Source organism: Drosophila serrata, unplaced genomic scaffold (genome assembly GCF_035046125.1).
Source record: "Drosophila serrata isolate PLE 108 unplaced genomic scaffold, ASM3504612v1 contig_382, whole genome shotgun sequence".
In the NCBI taxonomy this organism is placed as follows: domain Eukaryota; kingdom Metazoa; phylum Arthropoda; class Insecta; order Diptera; family Drosophilidae; genus Drosophila; species Drosophila serrata.
The window spans coordinates 1872581-1896557 of record NW_028257280.1 but is presented as its reverse complement, the minus strand read 5'-3'; the positions used below and the strand labels follow the sequence as shown (position 1 = coordinate 1896557).

The window sequence follows — 23977 nt, the reverse complement described above, 5'->3', positions numbered from 1 at the left end:
AAACTTCGCTGGCCAACAACTTAGAGGCGACTTAAAGCACTTTAAGTTTGGCGAATGTCAAAGATTGCGTATACGCACAGTGCTGTTTGTGGTAGGAAAGGGGTCAGGGGTTACGAGTTAAATGTCAAGTTCATTTTAGCCGCAGTTCCGCATCGATGTAGGACCGGGGCCAAAAATCTTAGGAGGCCTCGAGGTCAATGCGTCGCCAGTCATATGAGAGGTACTAAGGCCAATGCAAGGATATCAAAAATAATTAAAAAAATTTAAAACCTTAAATATATATGTACATTTATATTAATTTTGATCTGTTAACGTATTTATAAACAATATCAATCAATCAATCCCTGACAGTAAGTTCTTTAAAGCAGCAGTCTCGCACTGGAATACATCAAACGAAATTTAATTCTTATTTATATAAAAGTAATCATAGAATATGTAACAAAATAATGTAACAAAATACAAGAGTCTTTCCTCACATATGCCTTGATGCCCGATCGAATTACCTTCGCTAATTTGCCTATGTGAAAATCCCGCCAAGTAAGCGCCCAAAAGCAAGAAATTGTGATTAAAATTGGGTTTTTATGATCCATTCGGGGCGTGACTGGGGCTATGAGAGGTATTAAACTAAGGCCTGGTGGTGGCCCCAATATAAGGCCGAACGTATAAATTAGCACGCCCGGCGATGTTGGCAATAAAACGTTTTTCGCGGAGGCATACGTTGCGTATACGCAATGTGGCGCAGGAATGCGAGCTCAGCCGGAAAGTAGGCAACAAAAATGACACGCGCCAGGAAAAGATTTTGTGTTTCGAAGGAGAGACAGAGAGAAAAGAAATCAGAGGAAGAGGAAGAAAACCATAGGAAAGACTGTGTGTAAGCTGAAACTGCGGGAATTTGTGGAAAGTCGTAAAGCAAAATAAACACTGGCAGGCGTAAAAGTTGTAAAAATGCCAAAATATAGCTAAAGTTAAGCCAAGCAAGGAGCGTGAAACTTTTGGCGGCCAACTGTTGATAGTTGGCAGTGCTTAGAAGGAACAAGGAAAACCAACACACCCACATAGGGAGATGAGAAACGTCGCCAGTGAAGCAGCAAATTCGCTGGGCACAAAAACCATCTATCCGGGCATTCAGCCATACATCCCTCCAGCCAGTCAAGCATCCATCAATCAATCAATCAGCCTAAACCAGTCAACGTCAATGGCCCCCTGCCTCTCGAAAATGTCCAAAATGGGAAGCGACCGCTTTGGAGCTCTCTTTGGCAATCGACATGCAATTTATGCGAAATGTTGACATTCATCGCCCGGCTGGGGAAATGGAAAATGTTAAAAGGAAATGCCAAATTTAAACATGTGTACAAACACAGATTTTAAAGCGGGCTCAAAGGATTGCCAATTGAATATACGTATCTGCATAAACGATCCATTATGCATACACGGGATTAGCCAGATGGCTGCCTAAAGGATTGTCAAGAAGCCAGCCAGACAGTCGACATAAAATATTGAACTTAGCTTAGTCCTTGAGTCCTTGAAGTGTGAGCCGAGCAAAATAAACACACACACATTTCGTCTGTAACCTAAGCCAAAAGTCAACAACACACAATTTTTCCCATTGGAAATTAAAAGTTTAACTTGAACACTCGTCGATTGCCAGCAAATATTTACTTAATGCTCATTTGTGTGCTTTATATATATATTTTTTTAAATTCGAACACGCTCATTTGAGGGGAGAAAAAATGTAATGGTTTGCGGCTGTTATTGACATGCATTTGCTGGCAAATAATTGAATTGCGAAAGCAATTACGTGGAATCTGTTTATTTAAGCAGCAAATGTACAGACTTTTAAAGAAACTCCCCCTCTCTTTCGTTATTATTTTTTAACAGTCTGTGATTCAGTGAGTATTTTTTTTGTGTTGTGAGGCGATTATGCTAATGAAAGGGCATGTCCTGCCTGGATATTCTTCTTTCGGAATTCCCAGCACAGACAGTTTGCCCATCGTACATGCCGGTCACGTAGCCATCTAACATGAATCTGGCTAATACAATTAGAAGCAGTAGACAGCCAAAGGGATGGCAAGGCCAAAGAGATAGACAGGCTGACAATTGAGTTTCGGGATGTCAAATGTTTCAATTAAAACTCGCGAAGGATACAAAACCCATTCTCCTGATTGGAGGACAAGGGGCGAGAGACCGGATCTTGAGCAATACATAGTAGCAATCACCAAATTGCTTCTAGCAAATCAAAGATGAACAAAGGCTGCGAAAAAATACAGGAAAACTGGGAAATCGACAGAGAGACAGAGAGAGAGAGAGAGAGAGGAAGAGAGAGGTCGAGGGAAAACAGGAAGTCGTATAACGAGAAACGAAAACAAAGCAAAGCTGCGGGGCATTATCTTAATTATGCAAAGCCGAATCGAAGGGGTTATGGTATAAAGGTCTTAACCCACGTCCCACAAAGGACAAATGCCTCGAGAAGTGCCAATAATATTCCCTAAGTTTATTCAAGCGATTAGCTACACTTAACCAATAGTCTTGGTGCGTTTTAATTAAGGAAATGTTGTATTTTCCTTTAATCTATAAGGTTTATCTCAGTGTATGGCTCCAAACTTTTCTGTAATATTAAATTTCCAACTTTTCAAGGAGCCTCTTGAAAGCCTTGCTCAAGTATCACTTCTCCTGCGGTCTGGCCAAGTATAATTGATGATTTATTTCAATCAATATTGAATGTAAGCAAATTTCGGGGCATAATGGGTTAAGGCTTATGGCCGCTGCCACGCACATTTATCATGTGCTCGCCATTTCTTTTTTTTGTGTTACGACAAATTCCAAAGTCAAAGTCAAAAGGGGGTGCCCCAAATAAACCCGAATGGAATGTGGAATGGGGCTGGCAAGGCCATTCCGTGTGTGCCATAAAGCACTCTGAGCCTCTGAGCCACGGAGGCCCGCCTCTGGTAGCCCCAAAAATTCCAAGCCTTTTTCCCATTCAGCCTAAGAGCCTGCGAGCCGGCGACACGTGCAATGTCGAGTTCGAAGTTGAAGTTTGAATTGATTGCGTGCCAGTTGTGGCAATGCCGATTGGGGGGCGTTTCGGGAGGCGTATCTGGGTGGGCGTGGCCGCCTCGATAACAAATGCCTCTCGCCTCGGTCTTGTGCCGTGTGCGTATTGTAATTAAAATGACGAAAGCAGCAGCGCCAAAGTTTTAATAAACTGCCAAAATAAATACGAATATGGAGAGAGAGAGAGCGTGCGCGCGAAAGGGAATCGAATAAACAAAGACTGAAAAAGTTGTAAGCGGATTGCTGGGGATAGAAGAGGTGGGGAGAAGGCCCCAGGATGAAGGACACAGGAGCGGGGGCAACATAAGTACTTTGTATTAATAACAGAACCCGGCAAGGACTGAGGCAAGAGTTGCGGCATCCGCAAATAACTGGAATTGAAACTCGAGTGCTTGGGGGAGAAAAAGCTGAGCAAAAGCACCACTGAGGGAAAATTTATTGTCGGTGAAAGAAACCTCTAAATGCTAAATAAATAATAGAAATCATCTATAATATATTTAGTACTCTAAGACATATTTGTTAAGAAGAAATTGCCTTCTTGTCATTAACTATTTTTAAGACCTCTTTACAAATTTATTTAAATGATTTCACTAGGAACAAGGTAATAAAAAAAATCAACACACAGCTTCACCCCTTTAACCTCTCATTGCTTAATTTATTATCGTTTTATTTATGACTTTATCAGACCGTGAAAGGAAAACCATAAATACTATATACTTTTGTTTATTTTTCTCGCCGTGATGGCATAATTTTTCATCATGGCGTGAAGAGCAAACTGTTTACATTTGTTTTCCTCACTCAGGATCCAGGACACAAGACAGGCCGAGGACGATGCCTGGAGCAACATGTTCATTACGCCAACGGGCAGCAGAAGAGACAGCAGCTGAGACGACCTTGTTTTCACAGGTGCGGCTCATTAAATCACCGCCGGTAATCAGTATCAGAGTATTTCCCGAAAAAGGCTTCGCGGGTTAAGGTTAACCTTCCAAACTCCCTCTTCCCCCACTGGTTGGTGTCAATCACAGTTGGCTTAATTAACATCGCTGGCCCGCCATTGTGGAACAGATTTTAGCGCATAAATTCAAATCAGTCTGCAAACTTTGGCCATAAAATGCCCGGAGAGGCACTCTGAACTAAACATAACATTTACTACATAGCGGTGGTTTTAGAGTGCTCGCAATAATAATAATAAGAATAACAACAATAATCATTTTGCATGATTTACGAGTGCAGCTGGCAGACCTCTGCTGCTGTTCGTTCAATGGCCATAAATTCTCATCAATAAATCAAATGTAAAAGCGTGGCTGTAATATGAGGGCGCCGCGATGCATGCTACACTAGTGGTACCGCTTAGTACAGGATATTCGAGAAATAAACTAAAGCCACAGTTTTAGGGATAGGAAATATATTTGAAAACTATAAAAATAATATATTTGTATTCCTAAACAAATAAATAAACATTTGCCTTGAGCAATTTAGTTAACCTTCAGGAAACAGGCATTACTTTTCCCCAAAAGCAGGGTATTTCGTAGCCTGTAATTTTCTCTTTTCGATCTTGAGAGTGTTGTGTGTGTGTGTGTGTGTGTGTGTGTGTTGTGCTTGTTTTGTGTGTGTCTATGCGGGTGAAACGTGTGGCAAGTGACATGTGTCACTCCATAATAATCGCATTTGCATGGAGCCATGAGCGGCAGCCATGAATATCCAAACAGAAACTTAACTACATAGAAGCTCTTCGCTGATGGGCTTTGAAGATCTTAGACCTAATCACGTTTCGGGTTCAAGTAGGTGTGTTTTATGGGGTTTTTGCTTTTTTTTTGGAAGGGAGGGTATCGATTTCGTTTTCGATTTCCTAGGGGTACTTACAACTAGACACTCGTACGATTAAGTATACGCATAGTTGATTGCTTAGTCTCGGGGACGCGCTGTTAATACTTACAGGTTTGCAGAGGGGGGTCGTTTATGGGGGTACCAGGAGGTACCAGGACCTGGAAGGTTGACGGGGGTCACAGACAGGATTGAGAATAGGAACCTAGAGCAGCTCCGTCTCCATTTGTGCGGCCTCCACGGTCTCCACAATGGTGGCCGTAGCCGCCGTGACCGAATCTCATGGGACGTAGCGCGTGGTAAGCGCTCCATCGTCGTCGTCATCCACCCGCAGGCCACCGCATCCGCAATATCCGCCGGCGCAGCAGGCGAGGCTCAGGCAGCTGCCTCTTGGTCAAATTGCGGACACCTGCTCCAGTTCGGCGCTGGAGCGGCCCGAGTTCATCACCACCACATTCTTGGCGGCATAGTCCGTGATGAAGCGGTCGCTGTTCCGCGGATGAATATTGCCCACGTCCTGGGCGCAACACCAGGGATTGCGCATGGTCAGGATGCGCTTGAAGGCGTCGCGGAACTCCTTGTTAAAGATCGAGTATATGATCGGATTGAATGCCGAGTTCGAGTAGCCCAGCCAGGTGAGGATCTTGAAGGTCTGTCCCCCAATGCAGGTCTTGCAGAAGGCGGCCGTTATGTTCACGCAGAAGAAGGGCACCCAGCAGATGAGGAACACGCCCATGATGACGCCCACCGTCACGGCGGCCTTGTGATCGGACACATGGTAGGGCGAACTATGATGCAGATTCCGAACCTTGAACTTCTTGGGCGTGTTCTTGGGTCGACGGATGCTCTTGTATCGCTGCTTCTCGGCCACCTCGCCGGGCCGGGTCACCGCCTTGATAGACTTGACGTGCTTCTGGGCGTAGCAGTAGAGCCTGCAGAAAGAGTTGATTAAATTACTTAAATCTTTGTTTAACAGTATTTAAATTGTATATGAAATAATAATTTAATACTTCCAAGGCAAAAAGCTTTTAGTTTGCACCTATTTGTATACCATTTTTTCATCATGTTCACGGCTATTCCCTTAGTAATCCCAATTAATGGCAATTATTTTGTCACCTAATTGAATGGCTTGTCATGATTTTGCTGCCTGCTTTGCCTGGTAACCGGTTATCAGTTACCGGGGCTTTGTAGTTACTGGTTACAGCTTGAAATTGATATGATAATTATTCACTGGGGCCACTTGGCATGTCAATTAGATGCGATCTGGGGCCAACCGCCGACAACAATGGCTCCAGGGAAGCGCACGCTGCGTATACGCAACGTACGGACTATCGCATATCCCATCTTCCACTCGAGTTGTTGCTGCTCTCGGAGCTTATGCCCATCGGCAGCCAACAAATAAACAGCAGAGGAGGCATATGTGCTTGGTAAGAGTATTTGCTGGCCAATGGCCAATGGCCAATGGGCACATAAAAAGGATAACACGACCTAAGCAGGCCCAGGCACAAATTATGACGATAAAAGTATATTTATTCTGTAATTTAACCGAAATTTGATAGAAAATTCCAATGCTAACCACCGGGGGATCCATTTGTGCGAACACAGAGAGTGGCGAAGAAGGACGTGGCAGGAGGCGGGGTCCTGGCCAATGGCTGCAAATCTCGTTAAGCTAAAATGGCAACGTGCCGCTGGGCGAAACGTTGATGAGCAGCTATCGCTATCCTGTTGCTGTATTCAGTTGTGAGTGTGAGTGTGTGTCCTTGCTTAGTCCCTATGCACACGCCCAAGTCTTTTTCCTCACCGCTCCTGGGGATTACTTAGACGGACACTAATGCGTGCGCTTATTTGCTCAACCCAACAGAGAACCCCAATCCCATCCCGAAACCCTCAATCTTCGAGCCTCCTTCCTGTCTTTCTCTCGTGCCTGGGGGCCATTTTGGCGTACGAAGTCCTTGTAGCATTTTTCTGATATATTCAGCATTGCGATAGCGCAGCTAACTTCGTCAGTTTTTACAACATTTTATTATTTACTTTTTACTACTTCTGCCTCGCTGGCTTCCACCATTTGTTTTGCTTTCCATTGGTAATGCCCTATCGGGAGAGTATCTTAAATGCAGAAATATGTTTGGTGTTTTTTCTAGTAAGAATTAAATATAAATAATAAAATTGTGGGGACGTAAATTTATTGAAATATACATTTTTTCGCTTTTGATTTAAGAACAGTTTGGTCTAATAATTTTCTCTTAACTGTATACAAATTTTTTGAATTTAATAGCCTTTTTTTTAGTTTTTTTTAGTTTGCTGTTTCTGTTCCTTTAATATTCTAAAGGTGATTCGCTTACATTGAATTTATTTTTTAAGGCTTAATCTGTAAATAAAATAAATCATTAACGTTCTACAGACATTCACCTAGGATATAACTCTGTGTAATTTTTCCTAAACACTCTGTGAAAAAAGGGTACCTTTGGGATGTATGTAAATAGTCTTGCATTTATTTTGCCTTCCGTATTTTCTCTTTTATTTTTTTGGTAAGCGCATAAAAACATTTGAGTTCACGCTTTGTTTTCATTTGCAAAGATTTCGGGGAAAACTTTCGGCTTGCCTAAAGGAAGTTTTCCTGCCTTGTGGTTTCTGTATGAGCAAACATAGCGAAAACCTTGGGCTATTTGTATCTACATAATTGCAGGCTAAAGGCGTTTTGCAAAATATCTTTCCTTCTTTTATGCATTTCATGTTTTATGCACGGCAAAACTTTTGCCGCAATCTAGAAAGAGTTTCTGCACAGTGTTGGATAAAAATATAATAAGGACAACATTTAGCTAGGTTTCTAAAATAAAAATAAAGTAAATGTATGTTGTGTTTAAAATTAAAGTAATTTAAGAAGTGTGAAGAAGTCATGAAGAGCCGGAAGAATAATGTTTTACGAAATAGTAAACCAATAAATAATGCTAAAAGGTAAAATATAATATTAAAGTATTTATAAAGGAGTATATGTATATATATAATTGTTTTCTTTGCTTAATAACTTTTCCATAGTGACTTACCGACAATAGATGCCAATCATGACCACGCAGGGAAAGTAGAAACTGATGCAGCTGGACACCACAGCGTAGGTGGGCGTCAGGTCCAGGGCGCACGTTGGATACTTCTTGCCGTTGTCTTCGAAGATCAGCGGCTGGTCCGGCCGATGGATGCCCAGGGAGATGGGTACAAAGGAGACAAAGGCGGCCAGCAGCCAAATGGCCGCGATGGTGATGACGGCCACGCGTCGCGTCACCCAGCGGCCATATCTGCAGAAAAAAAGAGAATAAGAACAGGAGGCGTCACACAGGGTTAAGCGAAAGGGTTGCATCAATTTGCGGCCAAGGAAGCGGAAATACACGCGCCGCCATGCTGGGTAGCCCCCCCGTGTCCCCCACATCCCCTGGTGTTGGCCTGCTAATGCCGCTGCCCTTTTGCCCTTGTGAAAACGTGAAAAGCCACAGGCCACACTCGGGAAAAGTTTTCCGTAAACTTTTAAAATTCTACCCAGTATTTTGTTCACATTTTTAAAACTCTGGCTTAATTAACTTAAAAGTTTGACTACTAAGAAGTGTAATATTTATGTAATATTTAATGCAGAGAATGTTGCATATGGATGAGGTAACGAGCTGGATAACTGATAAATTAAGTCACAAAACTTTAATAGAATTAGTTTGGGTTTCTTGAATTATAATGAAATACTTCTTCACAAACTAAAATTAAATAATTATTAAGTACAAAACAGTCTAAAATCTAAATCCTTCACAGCTATATTTCTAATGATTTATTGCTGAAACTGGCAAGACTAATTTTACTTTAAAAATGGCTAGATGTCTCCATATATACATATATTTTTTTGTGTGTGCAACAGCTGTAGCAACACGTGTGAGATGAGAAACTGGAAACAGGGAACTTGGTACTTGGTACAGGAGCCAGGGGCGTGGACAACATGAACATGGGACCGTGTTGCGATGTCCTGATATGCTGATGTCCTGATTGTGGCTTTGCATGTCGCTGGCAATCCCTCAACGGCCCCAGCAGCCATTAGACAACATCATTTTCGGGGTGTGTGCGCGACAAGTGTTAAGGTCCGCCCCAGCAGAGGGAGTCCGAGTCATGTTCCAGGGATCAGGTAGATGCTCCGGGACTTAAAACCGAGTTCGGGTCAGTCAGCATGTCATTAATTACTCGACAAATCGCCCAAAACCCCGAGAACAAGCCACACATACGCATTGCGGCGATGACGAATGCCAATGGCATATGCAAATCATTCTCGCTCGCCTTTTTCCAGCACTTCGATTTCGCTTTTTCGGGCAGGAAATGAGCAGTCTGCACAAAACCGAGAACCGAAAACCCGAAAGCCCAAAAAACCCCAACCAAGGAGTGAGGGTAAAGGGATCCGGATCCGGAAGAGGGTCTGGGTGCCATATGCCGCATCATTTTGGCTTGTGCAGGAAATCAAACAGAATAATTCAATTTCAATACAAAGACGCACTCGCTGACGCTCACTCAAGGACGACGGCGGCGACGACTACGACGACAAAGCGGAAACGGAAGTTTATGTAATTGTATTCACATACAAATTCAATTTCGTTTTCGGCACGAAAATTGATTTCCATGTGACGAAAGCCCAAGCAGTCTCCGCAGGCACCTAACCACTGATGCCAATGGCCAACCTGTCACGAGTGCTGTTGAGTAAGGATACCCTTGTTTGCTTACCTAGATTTAAGATAAATATTAGTCTATATAGTATATGTATATAGTTCGCAGATATAAAAATACTAATAAAATTTCTATGTGGAAAGTAAGGAATATACAGAAATATAAGATAGCATTTAAATGATCCTTTAGATGACATTAATAATTAAAACGTTAAGATTAATATATTGGTTTTTCCAAAGAATTCTATTAATCATTTTTTATGCCACCAAGTATCCCCAGGAGTTCTCTATAATTTTCACCCACTTTGTGTGCTTATAGTACCACAAAACTGGGGTGAAAACAGACGAGTACTGAGTACCATCACTGCCAGACCTCGTCTGGAGCCCTATGGCCTGCGCACTAATTCAGTGTCTTAGAGTGGCTGAGGTAGCGCTTTGATATATGCACATAAACCTGCAGCCATTAGGTGACACACGATTTCCTGGCACAAGGACGAGGGCCTCCACTCGTCCTGAAGCACCGGAGCACTGGCGGAGCCAATCAGCCATCGATGGGCTAATTGAAATCGTTTGTGAGGGTGTTCCAGGTGGCTGAAGCAGCAGGAGAGTAAGGCGAGAGCCCCGAGTGTGTGCCAGAAACAGGCTCTTGCTCCTGCTCTTGCTCCGAACCGAAGGACATTTGCATTTAACGCTGGTAGCTTGACTGGCTGCGTGGCATGCGGTGGCTTTTGTGTTTGTCCCACATGCACTCAAGAAATTACCACAAGGCACGCACAATGATCCTTCCGCAGGGCATCCCGGGATCCACCTCCTCATCCTCATCACGCCTTCTTTGTGTCCGTCATTTGCATAGTTTGAGTTGCTTCTTTTGCTCTTTATACTGCTCCTGCCACGTCAGCTTGGCCGCCAGCTTGTTTGTCTTTTGTTTTCGTTTTATTTTATTTTTTTTTTGTGGTGTTTGGTCTTGGTCTCCGTCTCCTTCTGGGTCCTGGCAAATTTGATGACTCTTTATGAGCGTTTTCGTTACTGTCATTGCTAGCACGTGCTTGCTGCACCATGGGTCCAAAAGGTGACACCAGTTACGGTGGAAGGACTCCTCTTAAGCTCCGATCTATATCCTGAAAGTCCTGAAAGCTGCCCTCCTTTTGAGCGCTAATCCACCGATTATCTTTTGAGCAAAAGAGAAGAGGATCTGGTTTGAAGCTCTTCAAAATGTGGCATTTAAAAATTGCAATATTTTAGGGACAGATGGAGAGAAACCTATTCTTCCCCTTACATGAGTTCGCCATCATTCTTAAACACCATCTGGGAGTAATAGAAAATACTTGTTCCTTACCTACATTTCATTGATTTATCCAATACTCCCCAATCTATTTTCAATCTTTGCGCAATAAAAGCTTGTCAGGGAAATCCCCTGTGATTTGGGGTTACAACCCCATAGTTTTGAGTGAGAAATATCCTCGACCACGACCAAGACAACATCGCAAAAATACAATTACGCAAAGGTTCCCAAGTGCGTCCTTGAAGCTTCAAAACGAACAGGTTTTGTGCGGTGTGCGTTTAAGTGGGGCGGCCCCAGCTCCAAGCCCAACGAACACCCAAAAAACCTCATCCTGTCGCCTGCGGCAAACTTTCATTGTTCTTTCAGTTTTTATTGCAGTTTAAAATGAATTTCACATATGCGCCTGACAGTTACGATGATGACAGACGCCAAAGTCAACCGACAATGCCGGGGGAACGCGAAAAAACAACACCAGCAGCTTGATGCCTTGTCACATAAAATACGCAAAAATTTCTCATTTCTGGTTGGGGTTCAGGACGTCGCTTCATCTTCACTTTGTCTGCTACTAATTAAATTTGCACGCGCTTTTTATCCAAATTGTTTTTGCCAATTTCCGTCGCCTTCCTCGGAAAATCCACGGCGAGCGCAATTAAATTAAACGCCTGCAATTATTCTAAAACGCTAAGAAAATATACTGAATCAGCGATTCTTTCTGCCCTGAGACAGCTCCTAGATGAATGGGCCTTTGGGTGGGATCAGAGGGTTTGGGTTGGGGGTGTCCTTTGGGTAGGCACAAGGTCCTTTAATGTGGGAGTCGAGTGGGCGTTATCCTAATGAGACGCCGGCAAGCAAGGAATGCGCCACGCTGCTGCCTCCACTTTGACATGCAAATAAATCAGATTTACATAAAGAGCGCGTCTGGTGTTGGACCAAGGATAGCGATATATATTCTAGACATAGAGAGGCACTCGAAGAAAATATCTTAAATATTTAATATTTTTCTCTAGTTTTTTTGTAAGATAATTTTTTTCGTCAAAACTAAGTTTAAAAACCCTATAACTAAGCCAAAAATGCATTAAATTTATTTCGGAAACCACTACAATGTTAGTTTTTGGTTGGTTAATAAATCTGCATACTCGGTTTAAAATTTACAAAAATTAGGATTTTTATCGATTTTTGACAATTTTTCAAATTTTTGAAAAAAATAAATTTCTTCTGGACATAGCCAGATCAACTCAGCTTTTGATGCTGATCAAGAATATAAATGATTTATAGGGTCGGAAATGACTCCTTCACATTTTAATAGGCTTCGGACTGTAATTATAATACCATTCTTTGAACAGATATTTATCTATATTTTTAAATTTTTGAAAAAAACAATTTTGTACAGACGTAGCTAGTTCGACTCGGCTGTGAATTCTGATCAAGAATATATATGATTTATAGGGTCGGAAATGACTCCTTCCCGGGCTTGCAAGCTTCTGACTAAAATAAGGGTATAAAAATGAATAAATTTCTCACAGTGCATGACCACCAGCTACCATTTCTCAGGCACAAAAGGTGGCCAACTGTGCTCTGCGCTGCGCTGAGTTATCCTGCAGTCAAGTTGCTGTTGGCGTGGCTCCTTGAGATTCAGATTTACACTTAGACTCAGGTTCAAATCCTTCTCACCCAGATTCAGACTCAGTCTCAGTCCCCGAGAGGTGAGTGACGGCTTGACATTTGAAGTGTAGAGTGCCTCCGGTGGAGAAGGTACCTTGCCCTGACCCAAGGTGCAAATGCAAAACGAATTCAGGTGGCTAAACTCAATTTCACGAACTTGGCCGGCGGCGGCTGAGGTCTGAGTGTCTATGCAAATGTCATTAACCCAAGGGCTCAAATTAATATTGGACAACATTAGGACGGTCTTAATCAGCGTTTGAATTGCACAATTTGCATCAAGAGTAAATCCATTATTGAGTTTGGATAAGGACTAAGGCAAGCTAAACAGCTTTTGAAAGTATTTAAAGTTAAGCAGATGAATATGCAATAGTTTATACATCTATAAAGGCAGTAACTTTCTTTTGAAAGTTTAAATTCTTTAAATAAGGTGAACATGGTTAACAATTCTTTAAATATTTATTCATAGATGTATAGCTTTTCCCCGCTTAAAGGAAAATTTTAACTGATAACCATTTTTCACTTATCTAGCCCTGCAGTTAAAGCTTTTGCCTTCGATAAGGGCTAGCTCCTCCATTAAAACATCTAGGTATATAGAAATATTATTCCATTCCGAGTAGAGGACCTTTCAAAGCATCAAGCAATCAATCATGCAATTTGTGTCATTCACCGCGTCATCAACCTTTCGATGTCAACCCTGGCTGACACTTTCCCCTCTGTCATCCTCTCATCTCTTATAAACTGCAACCTGGTGGAAAATCCATGCCCGTCCTTGCTTAATTTCACTTTCAATTCCATCTATGCTTGTACCACCCCTTTTCCCTGGTCGAAGGACAAACGGAATTCAAAATCAGGGAAAAATGTTCCATGAAAGTTGTCAGGATAGACGGCTCCTCCTCCCATCGTCCCCTATCCCATCGCCCCCGCCAGGGAGAGCTCATTTAAATCCTTTTGCCGTGGCATACAAAATTGTGCAATCTGAATTTTCAGCTCGCTTCGGCATCAACTTGCCACATCAATGGAGCGTTATATGCTCGCCAACTCGTTACGTGAACCGAGCCACACAAAAGATACACAGATAGAGAGATAGATGGATTGCTGGAGGGAAGGATTGGGATGGGAGGGATGCTGTTAAACTCAGAGAATGGCATGGGAGGCGAGATACAAATGTCGCACAGCATTTTTCATAAGCGAATAAGCCACCCCAGGTGGCAACAGGAAAAGCAACAAAACAGTTACGGGTTGGTGGTGCCCCAAAAAAAAACATTTTTCTACTTTTGGCTTTTGGCTGAAAATAGCATCAAAGGATTTATTATGGTTCTTTCATGGCGCATGGCGGAGGTGCTGTGGGGTTAGGTCTCTCTCTGCCAACTGTCTCGATTTGCCATAGTTCCCCCCTGTTGCCTCTTAGCTGGTGAGGACCCTACATAACCGCCACCCCCAAAGGCTTCCTGCAATCATTTCGTTGGGTTGCTCCCCAACAGAGCCAGCAACAACCCCTAGTGCCTGTCAGCGACTTGACCAACGTCATTTTTAACTCTGCTCTGAAGCACTTGGAGAAATGTTGTAGGACAAGAGTTATGAGTATTAAAAAAAAAGGATTTAAAAGTATTCTATAATATATTTAAGCTTTTAAAAGATTTAATGCATCTTAAAGGGGAGTCTAATTGATTTCATTTTAGAAGAATAACATTAGGCGAACCATATTTACACATTGAAATCAGAATGGAAACTAGCTTCGGGAATCTAAAGATTATAAACCCTCTCAGTTGGCAATTTCATTTAGGATCAAATCGGAAATTAATCATAATTAGGCATATGAATTAATATTTATCAATATTTTTATACAACAATTTTTCGACAAATCAAAGTTTAAAAATCTCATAACTGATTCAAAAGAGCATAAAATCAAAATTCTATTTCACTCCTATGTAAGTTTTTAGGAGTTTAATAAATCTACTTACTCAAATTTAAATTTTAATTTATTACGATTTTGATCAATTTTTGACAATTTTAACGATGTAACCCCTTAAAAAATTTTCAAAATTTTGAAAAAATTAAATTTTTGTCGGAAATGGCTAGATCGACTCAGATTTTGATGCTGATCAAGAATATATATGATTTATAGGGTCGGAAACGACTCCTTCATATTGTTCTAGGCTTCTGACTATAATTATAAAACCGTTCTTGTACCCAATATTAATCTATATTTTTATATGAAAATATGTTCTGCAAATCAAATTTAAAAATCTCTTAATTAAGCCAAAAGATCATTAATTTAAATTCAGAAGCCACTCCTATGTTAGTTTTTAGTAGTTTAATAAATCTGCATACTCAATTTGAAATTTATAAAAATGAGGATTTTTATCAATTTTTGACAATTTTAACGATGTAACCCCTTATAAAATTAAAAAAAATTTTAAAAATTAAAATATTGTCGGACATGGCTAGATCAACTCAGACTTTAAAGCTGATCAAGAATATATATGATTTATAGGGTCGCAAATGACTTCTTGACTGCGTTTTAAGCTTCTGACTGAATCGATAATATCCTGCAAGGTAAAAGGACTATGAAGCTTGTCCCTGTAAGCATGTATAGAACATTCCCTAATTCCTAACTTCTAAATTTTATTTTCAGTGGCCACACACGTCAAAATAGCAGAAGTCTAGAACGAAGTAGAGACAAAGGTTCACCCACTCAGAAGCACACACAGAAATGAAGGAAGGAATTCAGCTGTGGCTGCTGACACATAATAAATTTTTGCGTTTGTTCTTGGCCGCAAATGTAATATTCGTATGCCAAAAAATGTTTGCTGGCCGGCAGCAGCCAGCAGCACTTGTGCAGTCGGTCGTCTGAGGCATTGTTGAAAATTTAATTAACACACAGTTGTTGTGGTCCAGACGGAGGTTCTGGGCACTGAAGAGGGACTGGGCACTTGATAAACTAGTTTCAAGTTTTGCCGAATGCCTCCTCTTTGTGCGAATCGCTCGCTCGCCGGTGGAAATCAATTTGGGCTGCCAACAGGCAGCACAACTGCTGACTGTTGACTACAAAGCTGGCTAACATGGCCTGACTGGCAGCGTTTTAGGGCACGACGGCAGCAGGACAAGCTCATTGTCGTTGACAAACACACAGACTCCCATACCCTGACTGAATACACCTGAGGCAGCAGGATTTGATTGTCTCCGAGGCTTCCTGCCAAGATAGCGCCGGGGATAGCAGCTGGAGGAACTTGCCGGATGCGCAAGGTAGATTGAACTGCGATAATGGAACATTTGGTCTACCTTCAGCCGGGCTGAGAGATGAAGTCATTTTCAGCGAGGTGACACCGGTAGCTGCCAGCAGGTTATCTTATATATTTAAAGCGAGTATAGAATAAATTAGGGGTTTTAAATTTATTGGGTATTACGACTAATTTGAGTGAGTTTTACAAATTTAAGGGGAAGCAGGATATGGTTATAGTTAAGAGAAGACTTTGTAAAAGGAGGGAATTTTTGTATATAGAGGTTGTAAAATTGTAAACTTGTAGAAAGTACATAACATATTATATTAATATAAAACGAGAAAGGAAACTAAATTCGGGAAGCCAAAATTTGATAAGCCCTGGCAGGTTGCAATTGATTTAGCATAAAATATTCGAATTCATTGAATCATTTATCGCCAAATAAATATTAAAAATCTCATTACTAAGCCAAAAGTGCATTAATTTTAATTCGGAAATCACTCTTATCTTAGTTTTTAGTAGTTTAATAAATCTGCATACTCAATTTAAAATTTAAAAAAATTAGGACTTTTATCAATTTTTGACAATTTAACCCCCTTAAAAAATTTTCAAATTTTTGAAAAAAAAATACCTTTTGTCCAGACATAGCTAGATCGACTCAGTTTTCGATGCTGATTAAGAATATATATGATTTATAGGGTCGGAAATGACTCCTATATCAACTTTTTAAGCTTTTGACTAAAATTATTGTGTAAATCCTATTGCTAGGCTATAGTTAAACAGCTAAATTCAATCTGTTTCATTATGTTTTCTATTAAAATGTTACACCGCGTATACGCTTTTGTGTATTTTTTCTATAATTTTCTATTATCTAGAGAAATCATAAAAGATTTCCAAAGATTGCGAAAGAAACTGCCAGCAAGTAACATTTTCTATAGCAACTCAATTATGGGGAAACCCCGCGCTCTTTTCTCTCTCGACCAAACTGCCCTTACTGCCACTTTCCTCCACTTTTCACCAGCTGGTAATGACACTTCTTTTGTTACTTATTTCCTTGGCCGGACCCCAAGAGCATGACTTGGCTGAACTTAGTTTGGCCCGCAAAACCACAGCTGAAATGCTGATCCGAAAGTGCTTACTGCCAACTTGAAGATGAACTCGCAAGATGAAGTGCAAACGAAAAAAAAGGAAGGAAAGAGCGGAGACCCTCGTAAAGCCACATAAATCTGTTACTAATGAAACAATTATGAGCCTCGATTAATGAGCGGCAGTGCCATAAACAACTCGAGTGCTGGGAACGGTACCAAACGTGACGGGCATGACAACGCGGCGTATGAGTAACGTGCATACAAAGCACCTGCGATGGCAGCGAGCCCCCTGAACGAACATTAATAAATCGATTTTACCCGGATTCTGACAGCCCGGACAATTAGTTATCGATGGGATATTTTATGCAGGTGACACAATCACTCACCTGAGCGGATCCTTGATGTGAATGTAGCGGTCCATCGAGATGGCGCACAGGTTGAGTATCGACGCCGTCGAGCACATGACATCAAAGGCCACCCAAGTATCACAAAATTGCGCTCCGAAGATCCAATATCCTGCAGAAGAGATTCGATACACAAAAAAGCGAAGGGGAGTGTGAGCAAAACGAGGCATTGATTGCTTGTTTAAAATGCTTAATAAGTACTTTCTGTCTGGACGTGGCGGAAATTGCCATGTTGCGGCCGGACGGAAAAAAGTTGTTTCATTTGCACGAATGCAACACGGGGTAGGAAAAGCGGAAAAGCAACTAGTGTTGATTCCTGAGATTTAGCTATATTTTTGTAAGGGTTTCTGAAGTAATATATTTCGTATATAAGTTAAAACTTAAATAATAAGGTAAAGTTAGTTAGTAGAACCTAAAAAACATTATTAAACTACACTATTTAATTTAAGTTTTGATATATACAATATTTAGTTATATCTTTTTAGGTTTTATTTATATATTTATTTATAATTAATCTAGCTAGAAAAGCTAACTTTTTTAAGGACAACACTGAAAGCAAGGGAAACGACAACGAGTGTCACGGCAAGCATATTCTTGTTTTATTTATTCACGACGTAAATTGAGTTTAAATGATTTCATAAATTCATTTCCGTTTCCTGGGCGCTCTGCCTTTCAGCACTCTTGCCACTATGTGGGCAGCCATTTAAATTTCATTCTCTGGCTGAAAGTGAAAACAAATAATTTATTTTTCTGGGCTGCTTGGTAAAAATTTCATACATAAGTGCGTTGCAAGTCGATTGATGTCCCGTGCGTGACCAGAAGCGGATGTCCTTTGAATTCCAGGACAGGAGGATACACACACACATGCATGTATCCTTGTACAAGTATGTGGCATTTTCAATCACTGATTTGCCACATAAAAAGCTTATTTATTTATTTATTCGTGGCTGGCATTCGACCGATGATTTGGGGCCAGGATAAGAATATGCATATCATGCTTGTTGCGGCTTTCAGGCCAGTTAATCAAGCGTGTGCCAGGATACGGGATACGGCACTTAAATGGCGCAGGAAATGCCAACGCAACTGGTCAAAGCAAATCCGATTGGATACGATCTGAACCCAGCTAAAGGCCGACAGCAGGATATCGCAGGACATCAGAAGGTTGGGTCATTAGGACATCAAATGTAATAACAGCCAGTCAGCATTAATGGTCTTGTAACGGTTCTTAAAGTATGAGGATAGATTTATGATTGCAGTATATTTTGTTGTTTAAATTTGGATTTAGGGTTGGGTTTTCTCAAAATTAATTTCATATCTTTGTCTTTAAACTAAATATTTATTTAAACTAATACAAGAATTCATATTCATTGCATTTATCCTAACGCCACTTGAAATGTTTCAGCATTTCTTTGGAAATTCCACAAAAATTTCATGCATTCTGGCAGCACGTCACTCAATTTGTATTTCGCCTGCCAATGTCGATGGTCTTCCCATAACTCCTCGCTTGTCAAATACTTTCAAGAGCTTTGTTCTGGGCAATGCATTAGATTTGCAAATGGTTGCGGAAATACCGAATTTGCACTCCACACGAAATCCATTGGAGATTCGAAGCGGGGCTGAGCCGGAATCCTCAGCATTTTTGGCCAAAATGTGCTCATGGCCCCGAAAAAAGCAATTTTCGGGAGGTGAATGAGTGAGTGTGACTGCTGTGAGTGTGGGCCCGTGGGGTGTTATTCAAGTCAGCAAATAATTCATGCCGCTTTCAATACACACCGAACATACATACATATATGTGTATGTACATTGCTGCTGGCCAAAAAGAAGTATGCTTTATATCTATATGTTTTCGTGATTCCTCCGGCTGCTGGCAGCATCTGTCGGTTCTCGCCACTCATCCTCGTCCTGGTCCTCGCTCTCCTGTTGATGTTTGAATTTGTCCAATTGCGTACGATGTTTATTTGCTGATTTGCCTGTCTTCGAGCGTGCTAAATGTTGCCTTGGCGAAAATAATTTACCTCCGTATGTGTGTGTATGTGTGTGTGTGTGTGTATGTGGGTGTTAGCCTTGGCGTGGGTGTTGGCTGGAAGGCCCTCAGGAGCTGGCATCTGTTTGTCTTGAGCAGCTGAGCATTTTTATTTATTTTTTCACACTTTTGCTTACGCGGCGGCAGCACCGTCGTCGCTCGTCGCTCTTCTCAGATTCGAGTGCCAAAGTCGTTTATTATTTTCACACATTCTCGCGGGCGGAGAGAGTTTGTGGAGTCAGGGAAGTAGGTTGGTCCTTTTTTTTAAAGGATTTGAGATGAGTTTTCATATATTTTAAGCAGCTATTATTAGTAAGATCGGTTAAAAAAAACTGAAAACTGGTTTAAAAAGAAAAGTCTCTATAAATGATTTGTTATTTCTAAAGGACTCTTTATCCCCATAAAAAATCCTTTTCATGTACGCCCCTGTTCGTCCTGGTTGACACACATGTTTCGTCTCATCATCTTATATCTCCTCTGCTGTCTTTACCACCATCTCTCCCATTTCACCGCATCTCATCTCTCACCGCATCGCTTTGGATTCCGCTCACATTTTCCGACTCTCATATCAGACAAGGCTCGCCGTTTTTTTCTTTTGTTTGTTGTTTATGATTTTCCACTTTTTTTCTTGCAGCCTGCGTGCGAGAGTCCTTACACACATTGATGGCAGCTGCATGTTTCCTCAACCGGAACACGTCCTTGTTGTTGCTGGCTCTGAACGAGCGAACCCCCAATTACTCTCGGCCCCTCGGTTCACCATAAGGGCAAAGTTTTGCCGCCTTTCGCCTAATTTGCCTCTTATTTACTTAGCCCGAGTTTCCTCCCATCTCCGTTGGTGGAATTAATAGAATGCAAGCTAGGAGAGTCGAGTCCTTGCAGCTGAAGTCTCCTCCGTTTCCTGCTCCGCCATCGTCAAGGATAACTCGAGGAATGGCTAATGGAAAATAATCAGAATGTGTGGTTGCACTCGGGATCTGCATGTTAGCCGCCGCCGTCACTGGCACTCGCAGAGCCGGAATAAAATGAAATTCCTGTTTGGCCTGACTATAACCATTTGTCCAACCATGTGGGTGACACGAGGGATGCCAGGAAAGTTTCAGTTTCTCAGTTTAAAGTTAAAGTATTGGTAAGGGAAACTCATCAATAATAACTATTTCCGAGGTATTATAAACTCTAGAGCTTCTAATATTATGTAGCCCTTGAGGTCAGCATAAAATATATTATTGCAAAATTATAAATATGCTGAGAAACTTCAAACCCATCCCTCGATACTTGTATAGCGTAGCGTTGGGGGAAATCCTGTGCAATCACAATGGACGCCATCATGAAGGGAAGACGGGAACACTCGGAAAAGTCGGGAAAACTCGAAAAACTCGAAAGGCTGAAACCAGAAGCTCTTGGGGAACTCGTGCGTCGCCTCCTTGTGCAGCTGACACTTTAAAAAGCATTGACAAAGCCACATAAAATCCGGCTTTAAGCGCTGCCAGGCATGTCGAATGGGCTTGAGTGGGCTCCGCCGCTGTCGCTGAGTGGCGCGGAGGACCCTTCGTCCTTATGGCTCACACAGCCTGCAGCATTTTACATAAATTTCAGCGCTGGCAAACGCCAATTTCAATTGCAATTTCCCATTACCCAGGCACAGAGTTTCCCATAGGAATACGTATAAGAAATAAGAAGTCTCAGCTTCACAGAACCAAAAATAAAATCAATATCATGTGGAAATAACTCTGTCACTTTTTGGATATTATATATATTTTTGGATATTATATATATGATACTTAATGTATGTTTTTTCGATTTCTTATGTTTAATAAACCATCTAAAATGTATATTTCTCACCTAGCAAATCGTTGACTCCGGCAAAGGTCATCACCAGCGAGGCCACAAAGAGATCCGCTATGGCCAGGGAGGCCAGGAAGAGGTTGCCGATGCGTCGCAGACTCCGTTCCGTGTAGATGGCCAGGCAGACGAGGATGTTACCGGCCACCGAGAGGAATATCAGCACCGAGAGGAAGATGCCTGTGGCGAGTCCAAGTCAAATGTCACTCCAAACGCGGTCCTCGACGGGTCATGGGGTATCATGTGGTAAAGCATACTTATGTGGGCAGGATACAACGAACAGCAAGTGTGCGATGGGTGGTGGCTTGGTGGCGTGGGGTGTGCCGGTGAGTGTGCGTGTGTGGGCGGAAAGTGGTGTTTGTCACATGCAACATGCAGTTTTACGGATAATTGCCGCGTGTGTTGTTGTGACTCTGTACATGGTACATGATGCAGAGGATGCAGTGGATGCAGTTGATGCAGTGAGGATGAGGTGGACACTGGTGCCCGCTGCTCTGGCGTACATTCAACGACATTTACTTTACCAACAACTACAATTGACACAAGTGACAGCGGCTCCGGTTCCTCACCAACTATTGTATCCATTTCAGAGGCGTTTGTCCAGCTGCTCTCATTGTAAAACGATGTCAGCTGCAAGGACAAAAGATAGGAATTCTTAGAAGATGCCGGAATAAATGGAGATTTCACAGAAATATATATTAATGTCAGTGTCACTAGATTGGGTATTCTTTATTATAACTTTGGAATAAATTAAGTAAATTATATATATGTCCAATTAATTTCCCACGTATTTATTCAATCATCCGATAAGGTATCAACGAAAGCTTTTGTGGTAACCCCTCTTTCCTTTGATCTAAAACTAATCAAATTTTTGGAAAAACATTTTACAAATTTAATTAGCTTTCATCTCGCTGGCATCCTTGGATGTTCCAACCAAACTCTATTTATTATTTCGTTCCGACTTTTGGCTCCTGCCACGCATGTCCTGGCCACACACACGCCCTCACAAACTGAAAAAACTATCAATCATTTGAGGCATCTGTGGCCAAAATCCACTTGGCAGGGCTGTTCTGTGGCATTATTCATAATTAAAATTGACAAAATTTTCAAGAAAATTGTCAGGGTTCGTAATGAAATTAATTTGTTTGGCTTAGGCGCCTACCACCATCCCTTAGAAAAGGTCTCAATCTCTCTATCTCTGTTTGTGGCATCTTTGAGTAGGCATTTGTCTTGCGGTTTCTTTGGCAGACAGCGGTTTCCTTGCTTTAATACAAACCCAACTATTTGCCCGATTTAACCACACACGAAGAACCACACACCACCACCAGACCAGACCACGACCGTGAGCTGTGCAAGTGAATTTATTAATTAATAAAGAAGGGGAAAAAAACGTCTGTGCCTGCAGCAGGCCGCAATATTCATATGGCATCCTTTCAACAATAAAAAGCAGACCCGAAACCGCTGACGAATGCAATTAATTAATTCAAAAATGAAACTGCCGAGGCTGCATATATGAACATATATCTCTACACCCTCGCTTGTGCCACTTTTCCACAAACTTTGTTTAATTAAATTTTTGTTTGGCTGTATATAAGCAGCTTATTAACTTTAAAGTTATTAATTGTCTGAAATGGAAACAACTTCCCCTTAATCGCCGTAACTGTGGCTGTAAGTGTAGCATACTTTTGAGCTGAGGGCACCACGGGGCGTATGCCTAATACCTGGAATAAGCCAGATAACTTATTTATGTTAAGGATATGGCAAACATCGGCACGCTGACCATTAACTAAATTGCGTAAATATTTAACTGGATCGCCGGCAACTAGCTTGCAGCAATACTGAAGAGCACTGAAGTGCGATTCATAAACATGAAACTCGATTGATTGGCTCGGCCAGCGGATGGGGTTGACTCCGCCGAGTGGATTCGAAATGGACCGTAAACGGGGCAGTAAACAAAATTAATTGAGGCTTCTCCGCATTACGATGGACAGTAAAAGACACTTAAGATTATAAAAATTACATCGAAATGCCTTTTCCTCGTGTCAAGTGAATTTTCATTAAAAATCCCCGGCGGCAGCTGCACAGATTCTGCTTCACTGACATTATTCTGCGATGTTAATGTTTATGTCCATGTCGCCTCTTTTGGCGCAGTGTCATTAAAAAGCAGTTAACAGCCAGGATGTGGCAGAGGAAGTGGAAGTCGATGGTGAACTCGATGTGGAGAGTGGCAGTGAGTCAGCGATGTCATAATGAATTCTCAATTTCCCAAAGCCCCGCAAGTAGGTGACCCTTCACCCGACCGAACACCAACTTTACGCATTAAAAATTAAATAAAATTAAATGAACAACCAACAGCTGCTAGCTTTAATTCGTTATTGCATATAATTTGCTCTCAATTTCATGCCACATTTTCTTTTAATTGATTTTAAAATGAAGGAGCCAGATTTCATTAAAGTTGTTTTGATTTTTTCCCGCAATTGTAATCATAATGAATGCTTTTATAAAAATATTATTAGCATTATTTTTTTAAACATAATTTACTTCCTAAGAACATAAATTGTTTGCTCCGAAACCTGAGAACTCTTACTAAAAGAAACTTTGCCACATACGTTGAAGAAAAGCACCACACACTTTCCACTTTCGTTCCATATTTTCCAGACTGCCCACTTAAGCCTTAACGGAGATCCTTTGGACTGCAGTCCCCATCCTGGTAGCCATAAGCGAGAATTTAGGTGTTCTTTTACGGAACAGCGCGCAAAGAGAAAGCATAAACAAAGCATCTGCCAAGTGTGTGCTAAAAGAAATTTAAACCCTGGGCAAAGGAAATGGAGGAAAACATGGAGAGACAGCCAGCTACTGCATTTAATTGGCAATAAAACTGGACAACAAATGCTGCTGGCC

General features: G+C 41.5%; 1 protein-coding gene across 3 annotated transcripts in view; it reads right to left on the bottom strand.

Annotated features, from left to right (window-relative positions):
- Window positions 1–797: 797 nt before the first annotated feature.
- The window catches only part of Dop1R1 (Dopamine 1-like receptor 1), a 32820-nt gene continuing 9640 nt past the window's right edge, over window positions 798–23977 (bottom strand). The window contains exons 2-6 of one of the 3 annotated variants that reach the window (XM_020955940.2): window positions 21601–21706; window positions 21077–21256; window positions 17197–17326; window positions 7920–8165; window positions 798–5807 (exon numbers count right to left, since the gene is read on the bottom strand). In XM_020955940.2, coding sequence (XP_020811599.2) covers window positions 5270–5807; window positions 7920–8165; window positions 17197–17326; window positions 21077–21256; window positions 21601–21706 — 1200 coding nt within the window. In that variant the 3' untranslated portion in view covers window positions 798–5269. Of the gene's footprint in view, window positions 5808–7919; window positions 8166–11581; window positions 11717–17196; window positions 17327–21076; window positions 21257–21600; window positions 21707–23977 lie in introns of those variants that run through there. The other 2 variants (XM_086840268.1, XM_086840269.1) reach the window with 2 other exon arrangements.